Here is a 22703-nt window from a genome sequence, read left to right as displayed (position 1 = left end):
CATTAAAAAACCAATCCACTTTGGTCTGCTCTGTCATCGTTGCAAGCCTTGGTACGGCCTGCATGGACTACCCACCCACATTATGTTACAAAAACTCTTAAAGCTTCAGTCAGGATTTTTTTTTAATTAAGAATGTTAAGCTCTATAGGAGTATATAAACTTAAATGACTAATTCAATAAGCAATTAAAAGCTTATACTGCTTTTACCATTTAGATTACTTCTGTTTTTTTTTCAGGATAGCTATTCTTGTACATTTTAATTTCACACAGGACATCTGTTGGTTTGCTATCATTCTGATGAAGAAACTGTAAGAACATTTATTCTGATACCATTTCTTTTGCATGTCACAAGGACTTTTAGATAAATGAGTTTGTCACTATAAATGCATTTCTCAGCCTCTCAAGATTTTATTTTCTACATCATAAGAGATTTTCTTCAAACAGAATTTGATGGCAAAATATGATGAAATTAAGTATAGCAAATAAGCCAGAACTGTACAAACACTATTTGTCATTTATCACGCGTTAAAAATACAGCCACAAATCAATAAAAGTATATTTAATCTTTGTACATTGTAGACAACCTGACCGAACAGAAAAGAGGGAAAATTATCCACAGGAACATACAGAATCCCAGGTTTTTTACATCTCAGCACTATGGTCTAGCACCTTTCCTGAGTATGACACATCTAATGGCATCAGAAGACAAAATTTTGCTAAAAGGCAAAAAAAAAAATCAATTAATTTCATCTATTTCTAGAGAGAAACTACTCAATTCAGAGCTCATTCAAATAAAAAAGAAATTGGATGTTCTAGCAAGGGGGAGGTTGTATATAAATTTAATCTACATATCCACTGCTGCCAGATCTCCTATCAAAAAAGCAGTCATCATGCCCCCTACTCCAGATATGTGTATTGTACAAAAAGAAGCAGAGTTTTCATAAGACACAGAACACCAAAAATGAACACCAAAGACAAACAGAATAATTTTATTATTCTGATCATTTTTGCTGTAGAGTCAAGAATAGAAGTTTCAAAAGACTGCTTAGTCCATCTTCCTGTCCTGAGGCAACATTCAAAAATAGACATCTGTTTAAATTATGCTTTATCCTACAACAATTTCATTGTTATTTCCCCCCACAGCCAGAAAATAACTTTGTATTTATACATGGTAAATGCAATCTTCCTTCTTGAAAATTAAATTGTCTTTCTCCCTCCTGCACTTGCAAGACTCTTGTTGTTCACTAACCTCCTAATGATCAAAATAATTACATCAAAATCCCTAAAATAAATTCACACTGTGGACTCCATAATACATATAGAGACTTCTAGAATAAGCAAACCTAATTCAGTTAAAAATTGCAGTGTGGAAAAAAGAAAGCTCCAGGGAGATCTTATAGGAACTTTACAGTGCCTTGAAGGAGGCCTACAAGAAAGCCAAGAAGAGACTTTTTGCAAGGGCTTGTAGTGATAGAAGAGACTTTAAGCTTAAGAAGGGGATATTTAGACTGGAGATTAGGAAGAAGGTCTTTACAGTGAGAGTGGTGAGATTTTGCAACAGGGAGGTCATGAATGCCCCAGCCCAGGAGATGTTCAAAGCCAGACTGGATGACACCTTGCGCAGCCTGGTCCAGTGGAGGTTGTCCTTGCCCATGGCAAGAGAGTTTGACCTAGATGATCTTTAAGGTCCCTTCCAATCTACACCATTCTATCAACCTATTAATCTATGAATTTCAGCTGTAGAAGTCGCCTGGCTGAAGACAGACAACTGATATATCAATCTTAACATTCTTCTTAATTCAGAGAAAGAAACCATAGAGCACTTCCCTTCAACTTACTGAGGACCACCAACAGTAACTTACACCCCAGACTCTTACCTGTTATGCTTTGAATCCAAGCTACTTCACTAAGGACTGAACATTTGTTCCTCATCAGTTCCGTTCTCCAGAACAAAAAACACCTTTTGGCAAACATTCAGCAATAGAAGCTTTTGAATGGAAGCACCCATGACAGTTCTGAGTTCATCATTACTTACTGCATATCCGGTTTTACTTTTAGTTATTTCATACAATTCATTAAGCTTTTAGAAATCCATTCATTTCTAAAATATCCATAGATTTCTACTAAAACAGAAGAGCAATACTAAGGGGTCTAGCAACGGTATTTTTCTCTCTTCACAAAGTATGTATGGAAAAAACATTGAGAGAAAAAAATCTACTGAATAGTAGTTTGTTCTAGGTGAGGAGTATTAACACAACCCAGACTTAACTTGGCTATGCCTCCACACCAGTGCTAAATATAAAATACTTGCATTTTTAGAGCCAACAGAGTCAATGAGTTTGTTTTTCTTCCAGCAGTTGAAACAGAACTAAAGGCTTAATGCAATTTTATTTAGGTCTTATTTTCCTTAGCAATCTAGCATATAAGTTACCTAAGTTAGCTAAACATAGAAATATTCTCAATTTTACATAATAAGTGTGGGGAAAAGGCTCCATTAGAGACAAGTAGTGGGTCTGGAAGTGTTGATTTCCACAGAAGTCAGTAGCAGCTATCCTGTGGATAAAAGCCTCTCACAGTGTTTCGCACGAATTCAAGTTAGTAAGCACAGAAGAATGCTCAAAACAAACAGGCCAAAAAGAACACCATTTCCTTCAAAATTCCCTTAATCTTCTACCAGCAGCAATTCTAATGAAGGGATTCAAAAGGAGACATCCTGGAACACATTAGAGTTACGTACTTCTATATAACCCACTGCCCAGGAAAAGACTGATACAGTGATGGAGAATGCACTTTGGAAACCGGAAAACAAAAGCTCTTAACAAAGAGAAGTGGCATTTCAGTATGGGTACAACTCCTGAAAAGGGTCAAATTTGAGGCCCCAAAATCGAAATTCTCATTTTGCATCTTGACACAGGAAGTCTAAGACCCAATTTAATCTTCTGAGCACTAAGAGAACTACTAAAAAAGTAGCTGTGAAACACACAACTGCAACAAACTGTTGTTTTGTAATCCTGTAATAAGCAACATATTGTTGAAGAGTAATTTGGTTAAACAAGAGATTTAAACAGCATAAACGAGGTATCAATGTGTTTTTACCATGGCCTCTGGGAAGTTTTAAGCCCCTATCATGTGTATGCCATTACATGTAACCATAGCCATGAATACTAGTGCATAGCCAGTTATTAACAAGAAGCTGTCATAGGTTGAGTTCAATCTGCTGCTATTCAATTCTATGCTGCTGCCACACCAGTTTCAAAATGTAAGTGCTGTCTGGAGCTAAGTATTATGGAGCTTGGAGTTCAGATGGTAACACCAGAGGCTTCCAGCTGCTGCTTCTGGGTTCCAGAGCTTTGGATGTTGGTCTTTGACCACAGCATCACACTTCAGAAACTCACGGCACTCATGAAAACCTTCATTTTCATCAATTACGCTTGTACACCACAAAAAATAAGTGCAAATGACCATGGGTAGCACGACCACTGCACTTCTGAGCAAAGGTGAGGAAAAAAAAGGGGGGTGGACACACACCAAACAAAAAACCCAAACAGAAAACCCCACCAAGCAAACAAAACCAAACCGAAGTACTGCATCTGCTACAAGACTCCCCATTTTACAGTGAAATTTTATTTTAAACCTCAAGAGCACATGATGGAAGAACAAAGAATGTATTACTGTATAATTCAATGTCTTAGTAACTCAAGTGTTCTACTTTTAAAAGCCCCCAATGCCAGTTAAACACTCATAGACGTAAGGGCGGGCACCTGCACCAGGCAGAGGGAAACAAGCGCCGCTTTCGCGTCCCCTGTGCTCTGCCCCTCAGCCGCAAAGAAAGCCCCGGGTGGACCTACACTCACCATGTTGTTGCGCTCCTCCAGCTCTGCTCCATCCCGCGGGGAAGAGCCCCGTTCAGCCTCACCAGGGCCGGCGCTCTCCGCGTAGCCCCGCGCAGAGTCCGCGGCGGCAGGCAGCCCCGCGCCGAGTCCGCGGTGGCAGGCAGCCCCGCGCAGAGTCCGCGGCGGCAGGCAGCCCCGGCTGGCCGCACCTCCCCTCACCTGCCCTCGGCGCGGCGCGGGGCCGCCGCACGCGGCCGCCTGAGGCAGCCGGCACGCGCTCTGGGCGGGAACGGGGCGCGGCAGCCTGGAGCGGGGCCCGGCCAGGCCTTCGGCACGCCGCTCCGGCCAGCTGCTCCCAAGCCACCCGCGACCTCCGCTGCCCCTCAACTGCGCTGAAGCTCTCCTAACAGCAACGACAAAAGGCCACATAGCGTTATACTAGCCCGAGCGAGGCCTAGGCATCGTTTTACTTATTTATAGTGAAATGAGAGTGCCATTTATAATGAAATGCCAACAGTGCTGCTCTGCTTAAAGTGGGGGGGAAAAAAGTGCGAGCCTTCATCAGCTACCAAGAGAAGCTCTACCAAGAGACTGCACTTTCCCTCAGCACGTAGGAGATGGGTTCTGCAGCGTACAAGGTTGTTTTATGGTACGCACACACTTCAGCTGCATCCACACTTCGATTGTGTTACTGTTGCATTACTGGTCTTTCACTGCTAAACCACTAACTGAGCACCAGACGCAATCACAAACAATTACAAGGTTCCAAAGCTCCAGGGAAGCCGCGTCCCTCATGCTGCAAACACAGACCTCTTCCTTTGCTGAGCCTGTATGGGGAGTGACAGCATCACTTCCCGCGAACTGACAGCGAAGGCGAGAGCGTACGGGGCGCAGACCTCACAGCTCGCCAGGAAACAGCTGCCTTTCCCCTGTGTAACATGCAGGACTCGCCTATCGGGATGCTGCTACCACTTGTGTAAGGCTGCAACACAGCTTAAGCAGCCTTTGGCAATATGATTACATCCTGCCTACTCCTAAACATGAGTAAGGATTCCTTCTGCATGTTACACCCTCGTTGATATTTATACTTAACTCTCCAGAAACTCTGGAAGAACAAATCAACCACATCAGAAATAAAGAATGTCACATAAATTCATCTTGAATTACTTTATTTTTCACAACAATAGAAAATAAATTAGTCATAAACAAAAATAGTTAACATTTTTTTTCATCAAAGAGAAAATGTATACAATATGAAAAGGATGCTGTACAGTTCTGGTTCAGGTGCATTGCTGTGGATACATATTCCTGAACGAGTCAGAAAGCAATTTGCCTGTGCTCCTCCTCTTTAATTCACTCAAGGAACTGGCTAATCAGAGAGTTTAGACGATTGTATTATGGACTTACAGCATGACATATATACAAACATATATATGTAATACCTGTGCTATAAAATTCCCTAAAAAGCTGGGTTAGTATAATGAAAGAGCTGGACAAAATCAGAATGGTATATGTAAATAAATACATATTAGGTCCCTTCTAATAAAAAGATCTGACTATTCTAAATGTTTGAAATATTTTGGTGCAGTGGCTTGTTCCATAGACAAAGCTCAGAATTACATATTTCCCATAGACATCTTGTATTTATAAATAACAAAATAAGTTATAATAAAGTATATCTTTCTGCCAAAATCAATTATGAGGATCAAGTAGACTATTTTATACATATTTTTAAAGTTATGGTTTTGTTTTAATTTTGGGGTTCTCCAGTCCTTCCTGATCCTCCTATGCAGATCCTTAGTGACTAGGATGGAACTTCACAATCTGGTAAATACTCAACTCCTGCCAAGGCCTCTAGCCTCAAGACACCCAAACACAACGTAGACAAAACTGGAATATCTCTGGACACATCAGTGATTTATCAAAACTAAGCCACTCACCTCTCCACCTACAGTGGTAGTTTATCTATCGCCCATTATAGAACATGGGGATATAGAAGATTGGGAACTCAACTTCTGGTTGCTAAAGGCTGAGAAGCAAAGAGATGAGTTCTGGTGTGAGTTCTCTTACATAGAATTTTCTCCCTTTCACTAGGTCTGAATCTTGCCCACACTATTGAGATATCATAACAATGATAAGTTTGATTTAAAATATATTGGAAATGCTTAGGGAATGATTTTTCTTTTCTGATAAAGGAATTATTTTTCTTCCTCTTCTAAGCAGTAGCTCATGATCTCCCAACAAACACATTCTGTAATCTTAGGAAGAATACTGAAAGTGTTCAAAATTTCATGTTTTGTGTTCCATTTACAAACATAAATTATCTGCCCCACACACAGAACAGCTCTTAGGAAGTCAGAAGCACTAAGGTTAAGTCTCAAGAAAGGCAAGTAGACACATGACTTTTCCTTTTTTGAGTGTGAAGAGGATAATGCTCTCTTCTTTTATGCAATAGATGTTAGAAGGGCCACAACATACTTCAATAGCTGTGCATTTACAAGTTAATTGCATAGAAATTAGTTCAATAGATACTTTAATACTTTGCACTTGGAATTAGCCAGCCTGGTCACACAACATAAAAATCACTGGACTGGCAGGAATACAGCTTTCTTAACAGCTGGCCTTATTTCTAACACAGAGTCTTATAAACCAGATGGCCAGTTTAGGATCATCAGGCAACATTGAATGTAATGACCCAAATGACAAAGGGATAAGAGAAAGAAGAGAACACTTGAACACTGCATTTAGTTTTGGGCTCCCCAGTTTAAGTGGGACAGGAATCTGCTGGAGAGGGTCCAGCGAAGGGGCTACGAGGATGATTAGGAGACTAGAGGGCATGGCTTATGAGGAGAGGCTGAGGGACCTGGGACTTTTTAGTCTGGAGAAGACTGAGAGGAGATTTAATAAATGTTTACAAACATCTGAGGGCTGGTCAGGAGCAGGGAGACAGGCTTTTCTCACTTGTTCCCTGTGATAGGACAAGGAGCAATGGCTGTAAGTTGCAGCACAAGAGGTTCCACCTCAACACAAGGAGAAACTTCTTTACTGTAAGGGTCACAGAGCACTGGAACAGGCTCCCCAGAGAGGTTGTGGAGTCTCCTTCTCTGGAGACTTTCAAGGCCTGTCTGGATGTGTGCCTCCGTTATCTGTGCTACATTGTGTGGTTCTGCTCTGGCAGGGGTTTGGACTGGATGATCATCTTGGGTTCCTTCCAACCCCTAGCATCCTGTGATCCTGTGACTTGTGGGTGTAAAAGGGCAACAGATCAGGGTGGGGATGAAGAAAAGCAAAGTTCTGTTAAGCATATTTTACTATGTATGTTGGTATAGATTATGGAGTGCAAGCAAAGTATTTTGTTTTCAGGAAGGCACAACCTCCCCTTCACTGCCATAAGCAGTTTCCAGCATGTACCTCCTTCCTTAGAGGTGAAAACTGATGCCTCTAGGACTTGCATGTAAAGAAAAGAAAGGCCTGCTCTGGATATAGCTGATTTGGGCCAGATGGCAAGACCTGAAACCTGTATGCTGCTTTTATCCTGACAAGCAGTAAGACTGCTTAGGCTCTTTAAATCAACAATCTACAGCAGTCTTCCTACACATACACTAGTCTTACTGGATTGTGTAAAGTGAAAATCTGTAAGGAAAGGAAGCCCTTTTATTCCCCACCACTCTGAAGGATTTTTGACAAATGTTAAAATATCAAGAAAAAAAATTAAGGCATTCAAGTGAAGAAGCTCTGTGGTAAAGGGTTGGACTTGATGATCTGTGAGGTCTCTTCCAACCCTGATGATGATGATACTGTGTAAGTCTGCAAAATTTTTGGCTTGTATTGGTTTTATACCTGCTCTAAGTCTACTATATTGATTAAGGCCAACTCTGATTTATAGAGAACTCAGGTCCTCTGCAAGGCATTGTCCTAAGTTGGTGCACTGCTCTTTTAAAACAAATGCTATAGGCACAATTTCACAAGCATACTATGTGTGAGGGTGAAATCTTAGCATAGCACTTACTTTGTGTTGACAATATGAGTACATCAAAGTGCTGAAGAGTTCATTAGTTCATTTTGTAGGAACAACTATTTTGATTATGCTGATAGAAGAGATGATAAAAGATGAACTTTAGCAATATTCTGGCAGTTTCCTTATCATTAGCTGTTTAATTAGGTGAAACAATCTTTTTTTTTTTGTTTGTTTCACTTGATGCATCTGAGAACTGTCCCTTTACTTAAAAAAAAGAGAAGAAAAAAAAGAAAGTATATAACCATAATTCACTGGATTCAATTCACAAGACTGTATACCTTAGATATAATACAGAGTTATATTGCTATGTGTACAAATATATTCTTTCATATTTAGCTTCAATGAAGTCTGTTTAGTGACATCTTAACAGAGCATACAAGATGATCATCTTCATAAAATAACCTAGTGTCCAAATACTCAAGAGCAAAACAGTGTATTTTAAAAAGAGCAGGATGGCCTGGGGGGGGGTCTATATGCTGAATCACTGACTGTCACAGACAAAGTATGTTCAAGTGGATGATTTTATATTAACTGACTGTAAACCTGATTACCTCTCTTGTGTTGCATTCAACCTGTGGTTTTCAGAAAGCCTTTTTATGGAACACATATTTCTCTCAAGCTGACATGATACATTTCCTTGGACTAAAAGAGACAACAGCAAAAAATTATACACTGTATGTCAGATGAAACTGTCTATTTACAACAACTGGTTTCCAGAGCTGTTTATGCTGCACTTTCTCCACATCATTCTTTGGATAATATAATCACAAATCTGTAAGTTATCTTGATGGATACATCTTCAAAATGCAAGAGAATAGTACTGTGAAAGATTCATGAAATCAAACAAAATGTTTTCTAACTAGCATTTCTAACAGCTTTGTTTCAATTAATTGAAAAAGCCCAAATCAAGGTGTAGAGAAACAGCCAATGGAGTTATTTGTTTATAGTCACAGAGAGTAACTTTGAATTTTAGGGGAAACTTTTCATTTCACTTAGCCAAATTGTAGTAGCTCGTCATGTTGAAAATGTATTTTTCATGAGTGACAGAACTAAAAATTACAACATTTGTCTCAATTCAAGGCAGCTTTTAGACTTAAAGGTGTTCCTGTCACTTCCATCACACAAACTGATGTGACCAGTATGACATGCAGCGGCCTCTGCCTCCCAGTGTCCTAATCTCAATTCCTCTCCACTAAAGCAGTAAGAAGAAAATAACACATAATGAGGCTCACATGTGGCTCTTCATTTGTAACGGGACACTTTAACCACTGTTACATCACATCACTGGGAGTGATTTAACACAGATTATTAAAACTGATCTTCAACTCACACAACAGGCACCTTAGAAATAGATGCATATTTGGGGATCACTGATTTACAAGCAATATGCTGTAATAAACAGCTGAATAAGCATTTACTTTTCCCCTCAGCTTTATTTACACATTTGCAAGACCTCGCAGATAAAGGCTAGCGAATGTACAGACAATGAAAAAACTTTCATCTGCACTACATAGCGCATTCTATTAATTCTATTTGCTTTTAGCAAATCCCAAAGCTGAGTACAGTAATTGCAGAAATGAAAAATTACCATCTAAATTCATCTCTAAGTCTGGAACCATTCTTGAGTAGTAACAAAACAGTGATATGAATAGATCGGTGGGATGAAACATTGTCTAAAAAAGACAAGTCTGTTGTAACAACTGATCAAAACCTGAAGGATGTAGACAGCTAAAATCTCATTTTTAGAGATGTTTAGCTGCTACACTCATACCAAGCAACTACAAAGCACAGAGTCCTGTGCCCTTTGGTGGTTTTCAGAAACTGGTGACATGTCCTGATTAGGTCTGGACAAAATACTTTGGTACAGCACTTGCTAGGCAATAGGGCAGAGACAAGACATTAGGCAAGATACCAGATCACTGAAATAACTGCCCTACAGGAAAGAGACCTTGCCAATTTCTTTATACCAGCAAAGTCTTTTCACCTTTCCATTACATCTGTCTCACTGACAGCTGCAGTTGTTAGAAGAATTGAAGGGCTAGACACTAGTGGCACTCTGGTAGGTAATGTATTTTAAAATCCACACAAAATTAGAAGAGCATACCTTCAAGAGTTTATGAATTAAATATAAAGGCACTTTTGGCAGTCAAGTGTATATATATTTGCTGCCCGAGGACAGGAAGTTAGTTAAAAGTACAACTGAGTGAGCTTAAGCTTGACGCTAATTTGTTACGAATGGACTGAAGTAATTAAAAATATATGTTGGAGTGCTAAGAAACTGATGATGAATGGGTATTCAAGGATCTGATTCTTCTCAAGGCATTTTTCTCGTGTGCATGTTTCACTGATTTAGGTGTTTTGATTTCCAAAATACCAAGTAAGAGTAAGTACTCAGAAAATAATGCAGCAGCTGCATCCATATTGATCAAATACCCCCAGCAATTGCCTAGGACTGCTTTAGTTTTCATCCATTTCCCAATACTAGGGCTTATATGTTCTTCAAATAATTACCTGATTAGCAAGTGCAAAGAACAGTATCATTAAAATTCAATGCTTTAAAAGATCATGGTTTTAAAACATAAAAAAAAAAAGATAACTGCACAATGACTGAAACTGAAAGGGTGTGATATTTAACCATAGTCTTGATGTACTCAGAAATAAATGAAACCACCTTTGAGAAACTAAAATCTGCTGCAGTCGAAACAGTAACACTGTTCAAGCTCCATCCAAAGACCAACATTGCTGCTATGCATAGAAGAGTATTTGTTATCTACGTCCTAGAAACCCTGACTGTCTGTTTGCCACACGTGTACAGGATGCACAACAGGCTGTTTTGTAATAGGTGTAGACACAGAGCCGGGCCTGAACCACCACATTGCAATTGTAGTATTTATCTTTGCAGTTCTCATCTGTGGAGAAAACGGAAGAGAGAAAAAAATTAAATACCAAATCTCCTTTCTTTCTGCCACCTTTGGACTTGCATTTGAATGTTCATTGTCAGGTTAAAGTAGGCTATCTATGCAAATAAATTAGATTACTCAAGATTTTCTACATTTAATGATACATAAAACTGTGGAAGAAATGCACCTATGCCCATTTATACTGTTGTGGACATTTCCGGGGGAGCCTTCGTTGCTGCAATTTGTAAACACAAAATTTATATTGAATATAGATGATAGAAAAGTCTCTAATAGTCTGCACTTAGGTACCTGTCTATTTCCACATTCACAAATACTGATCCCTTCTGGCAGTGTGCAGGTAACACCAGAACCTGCAAATGTCATTTTCAAATACTGATGAATCTAAATATTAGAAAATACCAAACTATCTCTCTCCTTACAAATAGTGCAAATTGTTTTAAATAGATAGCTTTCAAAAATATATCAAAAGCTGGTGTTGGTATAGAATCTGCTACCAAATACAGTACAGCATGCCTTTGTTTTTTTAACAGGTTTTAATGACTGTGCCAAGAGAAACCTCTATGAATGCAAGAAGGCTGTATAGAAGCACCCTCTATCTACCATTTTCACAGGAGCAGGTTTCTTACACTCAGCAATTTTAAAAGCAAGCCAGATTCTTATATGTTACAAGGAAAACGTTTTTATTCATAAATGAAAACCTATTTTTACACCATAGAAAAGAGCTGTATTTTGTGTAAAAACAACACTCTGAACTTTAAAAACTCTAAAACCTCTGCAAAAAGATAATTATTTTCTCCACTAGATGGCCTTCCATAGTTAAAACAGAGGCTTCCTCTTCCTTACCTATTTCAGGGATACAATCTTGTGTGTTACATGGTTCTTTTTCTTCAGGTTTAAGCTGTAGATCACACTGAGTACTGGCTGTCATGTCATCTGATAGACATCGTACCTCTCGAACCCGAAATCCTCCTTCACAGGATTTGGAACACTGAAACACAAAAACTGAAGTTCATGAAGACCATATGAGAAGTACACACACACAGAGAAAAAAAATGGGAACCTGGAAGGCAAACTCAGGTACTGCTGTATCTTTTTACCAGCTTCACCACTTCTGGTAGTTTTTGTTCTCTAACTAGAAAGTCATTAAGATACAGGTGCACTGTTGTTAAAGGTTCAAAACCATTTTTGACCACAGAGGCAGCAACCAGACAAGTAAACACAGTAGACAGTGCACAGCTAAAAGGGCACTACAATATCTTTCTTTCTGGATTTATTAATTAGCTTCTTGCTTATCTAATTAGCCATATTATTTTCTGCTAATTTTTACAGATCTCCCAAATTCTTTCCACAGTGTTCACATTTCTTATTTTCACAACCTCCTGCACTGAACTTTACAACTTGACTGCACTGTCCTCCACTGTCCTTCTGTCTCCATTTATAGACGATCAGGAATAATTCTAATTGCCTTCTTTTATAGTGCTCAATTAATTTTTGTTTCTTGCAGCATGACAATTTTACTAAGCATTATGGTTCTCTTAATTTCTAAAGAAAATATTTTTGTGTTCCTTCAAAATCTGTCATGAAGCCAGAGACTTTTGTACTTGCTTGTAGTGGTATTTTCAAAGCAAATTATTACACATTTCTGCCCATACCAAAGAAAATCACCTGGTGACTTCAAGAATTTTGCCTAAGTGAGGTCTCTGAGATTTGGCTCGCTGTTGAGTCTGAATTAATCTTCACAAACTTAATTAAAGCTTGTAATCTGTTACAATTAAAACCTTAACAGCCCAAAACTAGTTCAGATTTTTTTGGGCATAATTGTTTCCGTTTCTAACATCGCAAAAACATCTTACCACTATAATAAAATCAGATATTGTAGCAAACTAACTAAAATATTCTCAGCAATATATTCTTAAACTGCACTTTCTTCTTTAAATACAACCTTTCCCAACTTTAGAAAAGATAGAACTGGACAGTTTCAAAGACTAGTACAGGGATTTTGAACCAGCTATTCTGCTCACAGCTAATGCCACAATACTTTCTATTCTGCTCCAATGGTAAGAAATGCCACATACACTGCAGATAACAGTAACGATATCAGAGAATGGAAAAACACTTGAATATGAACTTGTAAAAGCTTAGCTACCATACCTTTTGTTCCTACAGTGTGATGGTTTGGGTGTTACCCCCCACACACACACTTTAGAAATCACCCAGACTAGACTCAGCTGGCTCTGGAAACTGAAAGCTTTTATATTTACAGCTTAGCACAATATACAAGCAGATATTTACAGTATATCCAGTTATATACAGAAATACACAAGGTAAAACGTAATACAGAAACACAACAGCCCTCCCAGAAACCTGAGTCCCCAGGAGGAGCTACCAACCGCCCTTCCACCTCCCACCCCTCTCTCTACCTTATCCCAGACATTGCCTTGTGCCCAAGGAAGAATGGAGGGTTGGCCAGGAGGGTTAGGAAGCAAGTGGCTTAATCAGAGAGATGGAAGGTGAGGTTAGAGACATGCATCCCAGAGCCCAGACAAAGAGCAACTCCCTTATCTATGTTCGGATTCTTGCTCTTATATCTCTCAGCAAAGCTATGAGTGAAGTAGACATCACCATTGTTTCTCTTTCACAGCCTGTAAGCTAATTCTTCTTACCAAAACATTCTAGCTAGCTTGAAACTAGCACACAGTGAATACAGTCTCAAAGTTTAGACAGTTAACGAGTTTTAGACACCCCTTCTCAGGAAGCAGGCACTTAAAGAGTATCTAGGGATCTCTAAATATCTGTCATATTCTTAGTGCCTCAGTTGTTCTGTGTCTGCCAAAGAGAGCTTATCTTTTCACTTTGAGAAGTAATCTATCTGTTGCATGCTATGGATGCAGATGGCTGCATCTTTTGTGGCTACACACATGCAGGTTCACTTTTGAAAGCCAGTTTGTTAAGGAGAAGTTATTTCATCTAAATGAACTGCTCAGTAAAGAATAAAAAAAAAATTCCAGCCACATCACATAATGTACTTCTATCTACAACATTTTATTGTAAGCCTCATCTGGATGTTGTTTCCAAATAAAAATCCATACTTGCAATTACGAAAGGAAAGTTAGGACTCCCTTCAGCTGATTGATTTTCTTAAAATCATGCTGCCTTCTTTTTCTCCTTGCTGTCAGTAGGTTGGTTAAATAAGGCAGCACTTAGTAAACAGGAAAACCAAAATAATTTCTTTCTCTGAGGTAATCTAGATGAGGTATTTCCAAAGGTTTCTAACCAAAGACAATCAAACAGAAGGCATCTGAGGTGCTTCTGCATTTCAGAGTTGTCATTCTTAGCTTAAGGCTCAATGAAGGGTATAAATTACTGCATTAGGTATGACGTCATCTAAATAGTTTTGACACTGTTTTTCATTCTAAGACAACAATTGATATGATGGAAGGATAGATGAAACCAAAGAATTTTGGTGAATGTAGTTGGTCCACTTCAAGGGAAACTGAAGATAAATGATGCTCTGTGTTAAGTTTTATCTCAGTAAAATTCTAAGTATTACAGTGAAGAGAAGAAATACTTTAAAAAAATAATACAATCCTGATCCTTTATTAAATGCCCCTTAATTTTAACACAACTAGAGGCCTGGGAAGAACTTCTTGGTGTACCACATAGTCTCATTAAGGGGCAAGCTAACTTTATAAAACAGGAAGATTCTTGACTGAAGACATCAATGATGAAAAGGCAACTATGCAGTGTCTCTTTTTCATCAAGATACTTCCTAGCTTTCCTAAGCTCCCCCAGGTACTGAAGGATATGCTTACATGCTTTCTTTTTATCACCACTCCCATGCAAGATTAAGTCCTTTTTGTGATCAGTGGTTTTGTCCAAATGGTGTTTCTTTTCAATGTTCATGGAAAAAGATGCATCAAAGAAACCTAAATATAGAAAAGCATCAGAGACTTACTGTGCTCCATTCTGTATGAAACCACTTAGATCCACAGGGTTTGAGGTAGCAGGATTGTTGGCCAGGAGGTTTTTCCAAATATGAACACTCATGAGGATTCAAAACATCAAAATTACCTTCAGTTTTCCTAACACAAATGACTTCTCTCTGTTGAGTTCCACTACCGCATTCAGTAGAGCACTGTATCAGAGAACAACAATAACAGCAAAAATGTGGTGCATTTTGTTCTTCTACCTACACCCTTCAGCTTTTTTCCAAAACAACATGTTTCTCCATGTTTCTGAAGTAACACAACACACATGTACCCACAAATACTGGCATTTTACATTAATATTCAAACAGGAAAAATTGCAAAGCTCTGCTTATTCCCTAATCTTGGACACATACCTAGACATTAACATCCAATATCTATTTCCTTAACTTTGTATGTTCTTTCCTCAGCAAAATGAACTGAAAATGAACTACATCTTTCCTTCCATCACTAGCACATGAAGAGATTGGAAAAGGGAAAAGTATTCCTTAAGTTTCTGTAGTAGGGTTTTTATATCCCATAGCTAGAATAGTAGACTATTATTAGTACTACTTGTACACAGCACAAGCATAGTAGCCAGTTTTTATTCCACACAGTACCACAGACTCAAAACATATTTCTAATTATTTTTATTAATAAGAAGACATATGATTGTGAGTGTGATTTTGGAGAGATCTGAAAGTGTAGCTTTACCTGTAGCTCCACAAAGAAACTGCTATTTATTTTTCTAATAAAAAGAGAAGCATAACTTACTTTCTCCATAAACAGCGTATGTTTATGGACTGTATGCTGTACACTCAACTTTTGAGGGTTATAAGGTTAGAGCATAGTTTTGCAGCTTTACAAATCCTCACATTCTCTGTGGTTTTTAGAAAATGCCTTGATCTGCCAGGGTGTTCTTTTCATGCCTGCAAGTATCTAAGTGATGCAGCATTGGTTCCAGTTCTGAAAAGCAGATTTGACTCCCATGGACTCTTAGTGCCCATTTAAAGGTTAAATACACACACAATACTGTTCCTGGCAGTTGTAAAAAGCTGTTTGGAAGACGACTCCAGCAATATATTGGTTTCTGCATTGTGTAAAGGACTATGACTTTCAAAGGCTTTTTCTAGTCTAAACGAATCAAATGTTATTAAAAGAGGAGGGGGGAAGAGGTGTAGGGTGGGAGTAGGCGGTGGTGTGTATTTGTACTTTGAGTGGAATTTATGATTCCTTTACCAGATACCCACAAAGACCTTAAGCTGGATGAAGAAATCTGAGATAAATTCATCCAAATAAATTCACAGGAAATAATGTAACTGCACTTTCTTTAACGCTGAACTTCTTTGTCACTGCTCTCCTTTAATGGTTCCTCCAAAAGACAACATCTTAACATTTATCCTTAGCTCTCTATGCTCTAGTGGAGCATAATATGGAATTTATGGTCCCTCCTGCTCTGGTCTACTCAGTGTCTGCTTTCATTTTGGTATGTAGAAATTCAAAGTTGGCAGATAGAATAGATGCTGTTGGATGTATCTGTCATATAACACACAGCAAAGACTTTGTACCCTTGGTATGCATCAAACAATTCAATGTCATGCAAAGGAAGAAAGGTTAATTAGCTTAGAAGAATCTGAAATTGTGAAGGATGGAAACTTCCTTATTCACAAAATAACGAGGAGAGTTAGGATGACTTTACTGAACACTAGTCTTTGTGGTAGCAAGAATGGATAGAAAGTTCCTATTCACCTGCATGGAATGGTGTAAGTAACAAGGCCCAGACCTTAATCTATTATTAGAACTGCAGCTAAGTATGTTTTAAATCCAAATTTGTTATTTCTCTTATACAATACAAATAATTATCACTTACACTTGAATGCATTAGCATAGTAGTAGCCCTGTAATCTCCATCTCAGCTGTACCAGTTTAATTTTCAACTCCTTATCACCTGGAAGGATCTTGGAATCTGAAATGCAGTGAATTAACAGCACAGCCAAGAGACTTTTCCCTAACAACTTGATGCTGGTACTAGCAGTGCAAACACTTCTCAAGGCTATAAGTGAGCCCACACAAATAGACATAGATGTCTAGGCACCAGCTGACAGATTCTGAAATGCCTTTTTTCCTGATGGCAGAAAAGGTTTGTTTAGAATGAGAAGTACTATTGAAATGTGGGTCAAGGGAAGAATTTTCTTTGAGAGGAGATCATCAGGATATAGGCCACTGACCTTTTTTTTTTTATTTCCCACTTATTATCAAGAATTTCAGCACAACAATACTGAAGCTAGCTTTGGGGTTTTTTTTGTCATATTTATCTTTTGGAAATTCCCTATAAACATATATATCCCTGCAGATATGCATGATTACGAAGGTTCTACTTTAAAAGGTGCAAACCTATTGCTTTGGGATTCATCTGAATACGCTAAGCAGCTTTCTATTATCTTTCACTTTATAAATACACCGACCCAGTAGATGAGAAAAAAATGAAGGTACAAAGGAAGAGAAGAACAAAAGCTTGTTTTCATCACAGTAAAAGAACAGCTGGTGCTGAAAACTACTGAATGTCAACACAGCAAAATAAAGAAAAAAAATTCCAAGTATTCCACTGAGATGAAAAATATTATGACACACATCTTCACTGCACAAAAAGACATTTTAGAAAATAAAATACCAATGGAAACCAAATATATATGTTAGACATAGAGTTTACCTGGGTCCAGCCCCCAGCAAACCACTCCACTTTACCAGCACAGGGTCCATTATTACAGGTTGTTGTTTCGGAGGGTCTGTTATTGCCACAGCCTTCTAGAGGCAAACTGCTAATGTGGTTTGTCATACAAACTACTGATCGTGTGCGGATTCCGTCACCACATTCTGCAGAACACTGGGGAGCAAGAGAACATGTTCAGAACAATTAATCCTCTAGCCTGCACATGAAATGAGGAAAAACAACAATCACGAAAAGTAAAGAGTTTACTTGAGGCAAAGTTGATTATTTTTACTTGTAACTCACCTGTAGCAGATTCTCTTACAGTTTTGTAATTTTGAATAGTCTGCAAGTAGTACCTGTCCTTTACAGTCATACAGTAAATGAAGTGAAGGATTAGGGGAAAAAAATAAATCTACTCTTCAATAGATCTTAATTAGCTTTCTTACTTTCCCTTCATTCTTCCTGTCTGTAAATCTGAATTCTTTTATGGGTTTCTCCTCCAAACATCCAACCTGTCAGCCTGGTGAACTCTTACACTGGTTAAAAGGACAAGGCCAGGAAGACTCTGAACATTGTGGCACTGGTAGTAAAATGACTGCAGAGCTTTTCCTTATAATCAGTATGGGAGCATAATAAGTTAGAAGAATTTAAAATATTTTGACAAGTGGTTTCAAAGTATTCAGGTAAATCCTCAGTGAATGACCTGTAGCAATTGTCAGTTGTTAATTAGGTTTAGCAGAGGCAATGGCCACAGAAGTTTCTGTAAATTCAAGATTGCTCTCTAGTGGCATGACTTCTCTACCTTACACTGATAAATTCTGAGAGCTCTTAATAAATGGTGATATGCAGGTTCTTATGCCACATAAGAATGGATCCATAGATGGATGTGACGGACACTTCAGTTTTTATTCTTAACAATGTAATTAGGAAAACTGTGTATTATTTCCATAACAAACAGTAAATTCCTGTGAATAACTGTATCTCTATATTGGAACTCTCTTAAACATTTTTCTGAATACACGTAAGACTGGTTCAAAGAACTGGTAATGAGACACAGAGTTGAACACTAGCTTGATTTAGCTCCCACTGGTGATAATGTAAGTGATGACGTCCACTAATTCAGCTACAGAACAGCAGATGCAATGATAGCATCACTATTAATAACAGGATTAACCAACACAGTCTTCTTAACAGAGAAACCAGTGACTGCATATACTACTGGTTTTAAACTACTCCTCACTAGCTTGCACTGAAGAATGGTTGTGTGAAACACGCTGTCATGTTACATTTATTCCACAGTACAGCCCAGGCCTATCAAACATGTTGGTTTCTTTCACAAAGTGTTCGCATAGAAGGGCAAAGCTATTCTGAAATGGAATTCCTAGAAATCTGAAAAAATGATGCAGAGTTATTTTGTTGTTGGTTTGGAGTTTGTTTTGTTTCTTACAAAAAAAATACAAATTTGAAGTAGAAATTCAGAATTGAAAGAGATGCTTATGTACTCCATAGGAAGAGGGAAATACTGTTCATAGTTTTGAATGGTTTCTTCATCTGTGAGACTGAATAATTAAGCTTCTCCTAAATGATGCCTCTAAGTATTATAATGAACCTTTTTCTCCTGGTGGTGAACAATTGTATGTTACCTCTTCACACAAATATGTAAAACTTCAATTGCATTGTGCACAGAGAACTTATACAGATTCTCTGTGAATACTTGCCTTATTTCTATGTGATTTTTGTTTGACAATTTTTGCTTTGCAAACAAGAGCTGGGAACTAGTTTAGGCTGTAAAGTCATCCAGAAAATCTCCATATAGTCTTATGTTTTAAATGATTATGCATGAACTAGACTTACATATCAAATAACGAAGGAAATACCAGATGGGAAGGTATAGGGTTGTCCCACCCTCTGCTGCAAGATTTTACTACAGATTAACTACCCTCAAAGGATTTACAAAGCAAACTTAAACCTGGATATTTCTGCATTTTTCATTTCCCCCCCTTCCTTTCAGTAAAAATCTTCCATGTGAAAGCCACAATAATTTCCAAAGCCCAAGGCAGGCAGTTTTGATAATGAATCCTCTCCCTTATGTTTTCACAACTGACACACCCACTACTTTCAATTTGTGTTACTGATTTGTTGCATTAATACATAGTAACTACCACAACTAATATTGTATGACACGAACATCACAAGCTGCAACTGCTCTGTTCTGGTCCTATTATTAAAGATATTTTGTTTCACTGTCTGGTTTTAACTGGCAGAAATTCCTCAGAAACCTTAGTCTGTGGAACACTCTCCCAAGTTTTAAGGAGTCTGCCATTTCTCCTTTTCCTGAGGTCCTTCCCACATGAATTCAGTTTCAGAAGCTTTCCATTCCCATTAAAAACTAAAAATAAAAACTATTCCTAATCCGGTGTTCTGATAGTTGTCAGAGCACAAGTGTAACAGCAGTACAGGAAAGTAAGGCTAGCTCCAGCAAACTTGGGAAACTGCCAAGTGGAAGCCTGAATTTGTGTTACAGCCAAAGGGCATGGCAGAGCAAAGAAACCCCTTTAAGAGTGCCAGTTCCCTTTGACTAATGTGCCAGCCCTACTCATTATCCTCAACACGAGAAACTGGCAGCAGGAAATCTACCAGAATCCATGTCTCAGCATCATTGCTGGCCTCAATTAAATTTTGAAATAACAACCAATTGAGCTCCAGTAAAATGTCTCATTTGTGCAGCATTTCTCTCTACCACAGTTTCTCCTTCATCATCTTAATTATTGTCCACAATAAAGTTTTTTATGAATCATCCTCCTGCTGTTACACTACTGTGTTTGAAAAACATTTATGAAACTCCTTAGCCTTATTTGACCTATTCTGAGAAAATCTCTTTCAGAAGGATTATGTAACCTTTGTTTTCTCAATAGTAAACTAAGAGTTGTATTTGAGTATCTCTTCTGCTGTAGTTCCAAGACTGGAATGATATTTTTAAAGGACATAAAACCATTGAGAGCAGACTTGATTTGTTTAAAAAAAAGGAAAAAGAAAAAGACTGTCAGAAATACCCTTATGTATTGTCAAAACACTTTCTGATATATCTAGATTAGAATTATTTCCCTTTAGAGTGCACTTACTGTCACTGGACCTGAGCTGTGGATTGATTTCCAAGGCCTTGGACTTTCCTCATTACCATTATCTTACCTGATGACCTAGACTGGTTTGTTCCTGTCTGCCACCTCTGAGCCTGCTGTGCTGACCTAACTGGGATACCACAGGCCTTCACTGGCAAGGCTGCTTCCTGCTATGCAGATTTGTATATACTAGTTTTAATTTATAGCAGCTGCGTTGTTGCAGAGAAGCCTGCTCTAGAGAAGAAAACAAATCTATGCAAGTCTATTGATGTTTCCTTCCAAACTTCCCTGGCTCTAAGTTTCACTGCAAATCCTGAAGTGAGTTACACACTTACATGTGAAGAACATGAAACCTGTATTTCCGTATGACTGTCACATGAAATCCATAGAAAGTGTATTTTATCTTTGTTGTGGAAGGCCAAGATAGGCAAAATAGGCTTAAACATGTCCGGGCTTGCCCAGCCATGTTTTTCTGTTCCCCATCCTTCTGCTGTTGCAGGAAGCAACTGTGGGAAAGGAAGACAAAAGGCCTGACACCTTTGAGTCTCCTCCATGTCCCCTTCTAATTTGTAAACAGGGTACCTTCATGTGTTTATACACTTGTTTGTGTTCTGCCTTAAAAGGGTAAAAGCAAGCCCTGACTTGATCTAATATGATTAAGTCTGGCTAACTGCAATTCTGTGGCAAATGACTCATTAGGCTACATTGATAGAAAGAGATGAGCAGGTAAACATACCATGCTTCTGCCAGTGCTCTGCCTCACTGTGCCCTGCCTTACAAAGCTTCTGCCTCACTGTCACTGCATCCTGCTATGCTCTGCAACGTTCTGCTTGCTACATAATAACAAGCCTTGATGCTTTGCATTTGTATACCTGGAAATTGCCTTGTCTCAGTTTACCAGAAGATTGGTATTAAATGCCTTCCCATGGCAGGCTTGCTTAACCAGCATGACACTATGCCTGGCTGCACAACTGCAAGACATTTGTGCCAAGACTGCACACCTGCAAGTGTTCTGCCAAGACTGGAAGCCCTGGAAGGGATAGAGACTGTCAAAGAGGACCCAGGATCAGGTCAGAGATCGTCTGCCTCTCTCCCAGCACCTTGTTAGAGCCTGGGAAGCCTCAACAGCTATTGACAGAACTCCCTGCAACTGTTTGGGTACTGTCTGGAAATTGTAGTTAGCCCCAGGAATCCGGTGATAACTTTTGTGAGTAACTACTCAAAAGCCTCTTTAGCAAAGCTCTAAAACTCTAATTGAATCCAAGTCCTTTCTGCATCAAGCAGAAAGGAGCTTCTCAAGTCCCTCTAGTGGGCAAGTGGTATAATTGACCGCAAGAAATTCCAGTTCTGATAGTTTAATGTTTGTTATATTATTGTCAGTTATTTCTTAAGTGTTCTAGACTCTGTTCCCATCTGTGTAATGTTTTCATGACCGTTGCAAAGAACCTATTATTAAAATTGTGACTGTTAGTGAGACTCCTGAATATCAAAATTAATAAACAATACTAATTTTGGAAAATCCTACCTCACACCACAATACCTGCCATTACAATCTTGGTTTCAGTTTATAGTGAAAACAAATAAACAGTGATAATAAAAAATTAAAAGCCTGCATGAGCCCCATGGTGATCTCTTCCCTTTTTTCCCCCCCCTTTCTATTCTTTAATCTTTTTTTTCTTCCCCTTCCCTCCCCTACTCCCACACCCCCACACCAGGATCCAGTACATTTTAGGTGAACTATCCACATTTAAAAGTGGAAGCAGAGTGCAAGCTGCAACACGCATTGGTGGTTTCACTTGTATTTGTAGTTGTGAGAAACAAAGTGTGACTTTTACAAAACATACTACAGTTCTCTAATGCAATATAGCACATTAGCATTGCTGTTACTCCTTTTAGTGAAGAGTGAAATCCAGATCATGTGTTTGATCTGTTTTGATTTTGTTCCCCGATGTTCAGCTTTTTTTCCTTTCTTCCCAAGTTTTTATTTTGGCCTCAAAATCTCATTAACATCTAAGAATTGTTTGTATTTTGGCTTCTTTTCTAAGTGTGCTATAAACATAAAAAGAGAAACAAATGAGCAAAGGAGATGGCAATGAGAAATAAACAGAAATGTGAGAAGGGAATGCTGCAGATAGCT

At 38.5% G+C, this 22703-nt stretch overlaps 1 protein-coding gene across 6 annotated transcripts in view; it reads right to left on the bottom strand.

Annotated features, from left to right (window-relative positions):
- Positions 1-8530: 8530 nt before the first annotated feature.
- THSD4 (thrombospondin type 1 domain containing 4) overlaps positions 8531-22703 on the bottom strand; it is a 243986-nt gene continuing 229813 nt past the window's right edge. For 4 of the 6 annotated variants that reach the window (XM_064157494.1, XM_064157493.1, XM_064157495.1 and 1 more), the window contains 4 exons: positions 17448-17621; positions 14728-14907; positions 11616-11760; positions 8531-10760 (listed from right to left, as the gene is read on the bottom strand). In XM_064157494.1, coding sequence (XP_064013564.1) covers positions 10618-10760; positions 11616-11760; positions 14728-14907; positions 17448-17621 — 642 coding nt within the window. In that variant the 3' untranslated portion in view covers positions 8531-10617. Of the gene's footprint in view, positions 10761-11615; positions 11761-14727; positions 14908-16607; positions 16704-17447; positions 17622-22537; positions 22616-22703 lie in introns of those variants that run through there. The other 2 variants (XR_010305346.1, XM_064157496.1) reach the window with 2 other exon arrangements.

The sequence above is a fragment of the Pogoniulus pusillus genome, chromosome 17, assembly GCF_015220805.1.
Source record: "Pogoniulus pusillus isolate bPogPus1 chromosome 17, bPogPus1.pri, whole genome shotgun sequence".
In the NCBI taxonomy this organism is placed as follows: Eukaryota; Metazoa; Chordata; class Aves; order Piciformes; family Lybiidae; genus Pogoniulus; species Pogoniulus pusillus.
The sequence above is the reverse complement of the archived record's forward strand: the minus strand, read 5'-3'. Positions and strand labels throughout refer to the sequence as shown.